This window comes from Polypterus senegalus, unplaced genomic scaffold, assembly GCF_016835505.1.
Source record: "Polypterus senegalus isolate Bchr_013 unplaced genomic scaffold, ASM1683550v1 scaffold_8808, whole genome shotgun sequence".
In the NCBI taxonomy this organism is placed as follows: domain Eukaryota; kingdom Metazoa; phylum Chordata; class Cladistia; order Polypteriformes; family Polypteridae; genus Polypterus; species Polypterus senegalus.
Genome location: NW_024383408.1, coordinates 1 through 8,350, shown reverse-complemented (window position 1 = coordinate 8,350; position 8,350 = coordinate 1). Strand labels below are relative to the sequence as shown.

Here is an 8,350-nt window from a genome sequence, read left to right as displayed (position 1 = left end):
CCAGGTGGGAGAGGGATCGGTGTAGCATGTAGATGATGGCATCCTCCGCTCCCACCTTCTCCTGGTATGCAAACTGCACAGGGTCGAGGGCGTGGCGGACCTGTGGCCTCAGGTGGTGAAGCAGCAGCCGCTCCACGGTCTTCATCAGATGTGACGTCAGAGCAACAGGCCGGAAGTCATTCAGCTCACTAGGACGTGATACCTTTGGGACAGGAGTGATACAAGATGTTTTCCAAAGCCTTGGGACTCTCCCCTGTTCCAGCCTCAGGTTGAAGATGCGCTGTAGAGGACTCCCCAGTTCCAACGCACAGGCCTTCAGCAATCGTGGCGATACTCCATCTGGACCCGCTGCTTTGCTGGCACGAATTCTCCTCAGCTCTCTGCTCACTGCTCACCTGGGCTGCTGTAATTGTGGGTGGGGATGTCTCACCTATGCTGGTATCAGCAGAAGGATGGTTGGAGGATGCAGTACTCCGAGGTGAGAGTGGGTTAGGGTGATCAAACCTATTAAAGAAGTTGTTCATTTGGTTTGCTCTCTCCGCGTCTGTCTCGATGGCGGTAGATAATCTTCATCCCATCCCACACTTCCTTCATGCTATTGTTCTGCAACTTCTGCTCCAGCTTTCTCCTGTACTGCTCCTTCACCACCCTGAGCTGGACTCAGAGTTCCTTCTGCAAGTGCTTGAGCTCATGCTGATCACCACCTTTAAAAGCCCTTTTCTTCTGGTTCAAAAGGCCTTTGATGTCACTTGTAATCCATGGCTTGTTGTTAGCATAGCAGCGTACTGTTCTTACTGGAACTACAATGTCCATACAGAAGTTGATGTAATCAGTTGTGCATTCAACAGCCTCTTCAATGTTCTCACTATGTGACCCCAACAATATATCCCAGTCTGTAGTTCCAAAGCAGTCTCTCACAGCCTGCTCTGCCTCAGGGGACCACTTCCTGAATGAGCGTGTAGTTGTAGGTAGCGCCCTCAATCTTGGTTTGTATTGTGGCTGAAGCAGAATCAGGTTATGATGTGCTTTCTCAAGCGCAGGCAGCGGGGTGGCGCTGTATGCGTCTTGAACGTTTGCATACAGTAGGTCGATAGTACTGTTTCCCCGAGTGTTACAATCCACATACTGGGAGAAGGCAGGTAATGTTTTGTCCAGCGTTACATGGTTAAAGTCTCCAGCGATTAGCACAAGTGCTTCAGGGTGCTGCGTTTGTAACTTAGCAATTGCGGAATAGATGATGTCACTCGCCATCTCCGCGTTCGCTTGAGGGGGATGTAAACAATAATAATCACGTGTCCAAACTCTCTGGGCAAGTAATAGGGACGCAGACTTACGACCAACAGTTCGATGTCCCTGCAGCAATTGGAGATTTTAACGTTTACATGTCTTGAGTTGCACCACTTTGTACTGATATCGAGAGCGACACCCCCTCATTTTTTTCCCCGCTGGTATTTGCGTCTCTGTCCGCTCTAACTGTGCTAAACCCGGGTAGCTCCATGTTAGCATCTGGGATGGTAGTTGTTAGCCACGTTTCACTAAAACACAGCAAGCTGCATTCTCTGTAGGTTCTGACATTTTTCACCAGCACAGCCAGTTCGTCGATCTTATTTGGTAGTGAGTTCACATTTCCCAGGATCACAGAAGGCACTGACGGTTTATAACGCCATTTTCTCTCAAGTTGTCTCGATTTAATCTTATCTTTTATCTTTGCGCTGGCTCGGCTGCCCCGATATCGTCTTCTTACCTCGTCAGGTAAATAAGGAACCACACCAGCATAAGCATTTCTTCTCAGTGCTTTAAGCTGACAACTTGAATAGGCGATTCTCAGAGTGTAAAAATCCATGTCAAATAGTAAAAAATATTAAAAAGTGTCCAGGGAGCAATTCCACATAAAAGAAAGTGGTAGAAGTGATCAGTGAAATAGAGAAAAATAGAGATAAAAAGGTAAAAAGATAAAGTCATATACGGAGCTGCTGGAAAGGCTGCCACTTGGATGCGGCGCCGGAAATACAATGATGTTAGGCTTGTAAATACTGGGTAAAACACCAACCATGCATTTTCATAATCTGCCTATCCAGGACAGAGTTACAGGGCAACAGGAGTCAATCTCAGCAATCACTGAGTGCAAGAAAGGAGCAACACCTGGACAGGGTGCCAGTCCATCATAGGCTGAAAACTCACAGAAACAGGCCAATTTAGCAATTCCAATTCACCTAACCTGCATATGTTTGGACAGTGGAAGGAAACCCAAGTGAACAGAAGAAGAACACAGGGACGTGAACATCAATGTTTTTTTTTTAAAGAAAGCAGCACTATCACTGCACCACTTCACAGCCCAGATAAAACCCACATTTCTAAAAATTAAATGGAGGAACAGAGTCATAAAAAGTTGAAATGGTGTAAGGTAGCATATCCAACCAGACATTCAACATCAACAGTGTCAGCCTTTGTAGACCTCCTTTTTTGTGTTTTGGATGTTTGTATGCATTTTGGGCAAGAGGCTCATTCCCAAGAGCAGTGTTTGGGGGTGGCAAGTAGGGCGACCGCCCCAGGCCCCGCTCTTAACGGGGCCCTGCTTTTGAGGTCCGCATGTACCGTTTGAGCGGATTTGTTAAGTTATATTCTCCAGCATAGATCAACCATGTCTCAAGACAGGCTTTGCGGTCTGGCGATCCTATCTAAAGAAAAAGACATTGCATCCAGATTAGACTAAGAAGATGTCATCAATGACTATTCCAATTGGAAGGCAAGAAAAGTGGATTTTCGTCTATGAACCTATAAACCGGTAAGAGATTTCATGATTATACCTCTACGTTAATTTCAAACTTCCTGTTGAAACACTGAAACTCACATTTTATTTGTAGGCCATAAACATGTCCAAATATTAATGCACAAAAACATGTATCGCTAATGATAACCAGCTGACATGACATCAACGTGAGTTATGACTATGACATCCTCCATATCGAAATTCAGAGTATTCTTGCAATTTGGGTACTTTTCTAGAAGAGTCCCTGCTAATTTTCGCATGACACCGCATTGCATTTCGCACTGTCGTGGTATTGTCATGAATTATAATAGATTATATTGTTATATTTTGAAAAAGTCCGTGTGTTATCTTGTAAAAATTTAGATGAATACTAGTAATGAGAAAATCCGGTGTATGTTAACATTATTTTTATTAAATTTGTGCAGACGTTTATACTGTTCACACATACCGGTAGCAGCGTTTGAGGTAACTGGCCCCGCGTGGGGTTTGGTCACCCCTAGGCTCCGCACACCCCTGAAGCCACCTCTGCTCATTCCCAAAACAACCATAGCACTTTGAGTTACATGCATAGCTACTCTGCATAGCACATTCATGTGGAAATAGTGCCTTAATTTTAATTATTAACGTACCACTCATGTAATTTAATAAAATTAATTTGCTGCATAGAGGCATAGCTTTTTTGTGTTTTTCATATTAAGTGCAGTGCCATCGTAATTTAATTGACCTAAATGTTAGGCAGGCATGGCCAATAATATTCAATATTCCAATTATCTTATATATACTGTAAGTACATTCCCAAATGTGTCTAAACTACGTTTAATAAAATATATAATAATCTGAAATAATTGGAAACAATCACATGATATTTTTCTACTATGACAATAAAAATATCTTCATGTTGTTAGAATTGAGAACCCACCATATCCTGTGATGCAGTACAGGGGGACTGAAAGGGGAGTTTTGGCGCCTGATCATCTGGGTTACTGGATCATCTTTCTTTCTTTCTTTCTTTTTTTTTGGGAGGGGAGTTAAAATAATTTTAAATGAAAGCTCCTGCTGTTGTAAATGCTTATGGAGGACGTGCAAAGATGCTAGAGATAAGAGTTTAGCAGGAAGGAATCCTCTCTTTGTGATGCAGAAAACTCCTATAAAACCCTTCTTCTCAGACCAACTGAGCACAGGACTTAAATGAAAACATCTGAAGCATCAGGAAGCTCTCAGTCACAAACAGAAAAAACTGCAAAGCAACAGAAACTGCAAGTGCAACGTAACAGAAAAATGCTTCGAATTTTAATTTGGATCAGTATCTTGGTAATCAATTCAGGTAAGTAAATTTGTAACTTTTATAATGCCCTAAAGGATTGTTATGATGTTTCATTTTTTGAGCAATGTTGCAATATTTTGTAGTTGATATGAGATGTTAAACTGCAGTAATACATCAAACCTGCATTTAACAAATATATAAAAATTCAACCTCAATTATTGTTCCAATATTTATATAGTAAGCTGTTGAGCAATATGAAATAGTACAGTAAAATTCTATAAAGATAAATATTTTTTAAATGAAGCTATTTTAGTCTATTATTAATATTAATTTATAGGTGCTTTAAATTAATCATGACTAATACACAAAATCCAAATTTTAAAAACAATTATTTCTGGAAGGGTAATTTTTCAAGTGGCACAACTGAAGATGGGTGCCAGTGGTAGCACCACTGCCTTGCAGTAAGGAGACCAGGATTTGCGCCCTGGGTCCTTCCTGCACAGACTTTTGCATGTTCTCTCAGTGTCTGTGTAGGTTTCTTTCAGGTGCTATGCTTTTCTCCCTTTGTCCAAATATGTGCAAGGCTGGTGAATTGGTGATGCTAAACTGGCGCAGGTGTTTGTGTGTGTGTTCACCCTGTGATGGATTGGCACCCTGTCCAGAGTTTGTTCCTGCCTTGTGCCCTATGCCAGCTGGGACATTCTCCAGCATACCCTGTGACCCTGTTCTGGATTAAGTGGGTTAGAAAATGACATGACAAAAAACAAAAGATAATACAAGACGAAAGATGAAATATTGTTTTTCATTTTCATTTTAATATGTGCATGGCAGTATTAAGAACTCTGTGAAAATTCCATTTAGTTTTGTATAATATATTGTAGTATGAACAATGAAAACTGTGCCCATTTGTTAATCTGGTTCAAGAAAACTTAACTTGGAACATGGAACTGTAAAGTTTGAGTGTTAATAACTGTAGGGCTGGCAGGACATTATATATATATACAGTATATATATATATATATATATATATATATATATATATATATACAGTATATATATACAGTATATATATATATACAGTATATATATATGAAGGTTTAAAGAAAAAAATTACAGTTCATGCATTTCCAAATCTAAATAATAATAAAATTGATGATGATGATGACACATGATCCCATTTAAAAATGAGGTAATGAGAAAACCATACAAAAGCCAGACATTTATAATTTGCTATATATAAACTATATATACACTTCTGATTTAAAAGACAACACATTATTTGTTCAATTATTTTTTGTCCTATTCATATAAAGAATAAAAATTTATTACAGCAGCAAATATGTGAAAAACAGAACAGAACACCAAAATTACACCAAGGAGCTACTGTATATTCACAGAGAATCAATATACTTAAATATGTAAAAGACATTACCATTTTCTGTGTGGTTAATTCAAAATTCATTGTACTGTTAAATTCAGTATGTTAAGGAGGTTACAGTTACTGATGTTTAGACATTGAACATCCTTCAACTGTCAAGTGCTTTTGCATCCAAAGTGGCTTGAAAACATCAAGGATGAAAGATCAGTACACTGTCCAGATGAAGCAGACTGATTCAAAGTAGAAATATTTCAAAGAATTGTCAATAACACTACAAAAAACAGTTGTATCATATTAGTCTTAGATCATCGCCAACCAGAAACTGTTTGTATGCAAAAGAGGTAGGAGACATGATGTAATAAAGAGGAAAATGAATTCACTACTGTCGTGTGGCTTACTGTTCTAGATAAGATCGAGGATTCAAGTAGAAATATACATTTGTGAACAATTTAAAATTATCATAAACATTTTTCACAGATGCTGCTAAGAAAATGATTATCATTCCGCCACCAAGTACTGAGATCGACACGGATACGACAATCTACTGCAGAGGTTGGGATTTTACTCTGTTTTAAAAATAAGTCATTGTATGAATTAAATATTTTATACAGTGTCATTGAGTCTAATTGTTTAGTATGTGCTATTCTTTGCTGTAAACTAGAACTAGAAATTCTTTTCCCTTTTGTGGTTTCTTTAAAAGAGAAACCGAAACATTTATTAATACTGTGCAGCACATTTATAGAAACAGCAGACAAATTAAAATAGAGAAAAATTTATTTAATGGTTACAGTGGCAAGAATACACTGTATGTACAATTTATTAATATATACAGTATTATGGGCAAAATGCAAAGAAGGGAAGCAAAAACAAATGTACATTAATTTACTATTTGTTACAAATAATGATCAAATATAGATGAACAGTTTAATTTGTATTGTAAGTTTAAAAATATTTCACTTCATTTGAAGACATAGTTTGCAGATATTTCTTATATAATGCTAGGATAAAGGCTAGGAATATAGCAATACAAGCCAGACGTGTTAACAGGTTTTGTGCTTTCTTCTAAGTTTCGGGAGGAGAAGCAGAATTCCAATGGTTCAAACCTAATGGTGAAGAAATTTCTGACAATGATGATGATCTTCGGGTAGAAACGGTGGATGAAGAAACTTCTAAGCTGATCATTGCAAAAATACAATTGAAACACAATGGAGTGTACAAGTGCAAAAGCATCTTTGAAGATAACCAGGAGAAAGTCTCCTCTATATCAATCAGTGTTACCAGTAAGTAACCTTACCTCTGTTTTCATTAATTAATATATTGAGCAAAAGAAAGAAAAAAAATGGTTTATGATAACTTACAATATTAATGCTTAATCTATCAAAATATCTTCTTGAACCAATTTTTGCGATTCTGAGTAGTGATCATACTGACTATGCAACCTCCCACACTAACTTAATTCAGACCAATTTTGAGCCATAAATCAACCAGACTTCTCCTGGAGCTATGACACAGAATCACTAACTACCGTACCACAATGTAGTCCATTCCAAATTTTAGCATTAACAAATGTTCACATGAACCAAAGGATATTACATCTCTTACAATGTTTTTTCATTCATTCTTCTCTCAGCTTGCTGATTTAACTAAACATACAATAATCATATAACTTATGTTGAGTTCCACCAGCAGCAAGTATAAGGCAGCGCATTACCCAAATTAGAACATTAGTGCTTTACTGGACTGAGATGGCACATCTGTCTTTTGGATGAAAGCTCTCTGAACTGCTTTAGAAGCCACATGCCAATAACAGAAGACAAAAGGAATTTCCTTTTCTTGTAGAAAATCAGACAAATTATATTTTTTTCTGAAAATAGAAGCAGTTATTAAAGAAAATATGAAAAAAAAACTCAGTTTTGGGAACCCATCTATAGTATGTGTTTTCACCACCTGCTGTATCTTAGTAGGAATCTCTGTGAGCTATGATGAACTGAAGAACTGTCCTAAGGGGGAAAAATAGGTGTATAATTGTAAATGTGTGTGATTTCATTAAAAAATCATCTGTAGATTGTTAGGCTGTGTTACAATTACATAGCAGCTGGCTAAGTCCTTTGTTTTTCCACAGTCTTGCTGGGCTGATCATCGTGTATTGTTGACTTGCAGTTAGGTATAGCAATATAATTGTTTATTTGCAAAGTGTTTTTTTATTTTCTGTGCTAGATATTTGCTGACTATGTTCCTTGGCCTTGGCACATATCATTACGTAACCAATAAATACTAATTTAAGATTAAATATTAATATTTCAGAAGACGGATGGCTTACTCATTTTTTAGTCTAATGTTAAACACCCGCTCATTCTGCTCAAGAGTCAGTAAATGGATGCTCAGAAATTTTATGACATGCCTTTTTAAAATTTTGAAACTAAAAAGCCAAAGTAATTCCAACATTCCAGACAAGGGCAAATATTCAAAATTTTTCTCCACAAATTTAATTGATTTTATGAAATCCTTAACCTGATGTTGCAGTTATAATCAACCACACAAGATCAATATTAATTCCTCTATACAGAATGCGTTTTTTCCAGAACAATTTGCTAAAATCAAAGTCTTATTTTTCTTTCAGAGAAGATCTCTATATCAAACACAGACACCTATAAGGAATTTCTAGAAGGATCAAATGCTGTACTTTCTTGCAATGCGACTGGGATTCCTGCTCCTGATATCATCTGGCTGCATGACAGACTTGATGTGACCAAAAAAAATGATGGTGCGTATACCATATAAATAAAAGAAAGTTGTGGTAAAGTCATTAAAAATATAAAAGTTATGTGAGTGTCATTTGTTTTGTTTATTTCCTTCCAATTTATGCTGTGAGCTTATTACTAGCATATTGGGGAAGGACTATAATAAAGTAGTCAGGCAGCTCAAGACAAGAGAATAA

The 8,350-nt window shown here is 37.5% G+C and overlaps 1 protein-coding gene across 1 annotated transcript; it reads left to right on the top strand.

Annotated features, from left to right (window-relative positions):
* Positions 1 to 3,914: 3,914 nt before the first annotated feature.
* On the top strand, positions 3,915 to 8,180 carry LOC120521497 (neural cell adhesion molecule 1-like; the record flags this gene model as incomplete). The annotated part of the gene is made up of 4 exons (XM_039743075.1): positions 3,915 to 4,094; positions 5,890 to 5,964; positions 6,480 to 6,692; positions 8,033 to 8,180. Coding segments are annotated over exons 1-4 (572 nt in total), but the record flags the coding sequence as incomplete, so codon positions are not given.
* Positions 8,181 to 8,350: the final 170 nt, after the last annotated feature.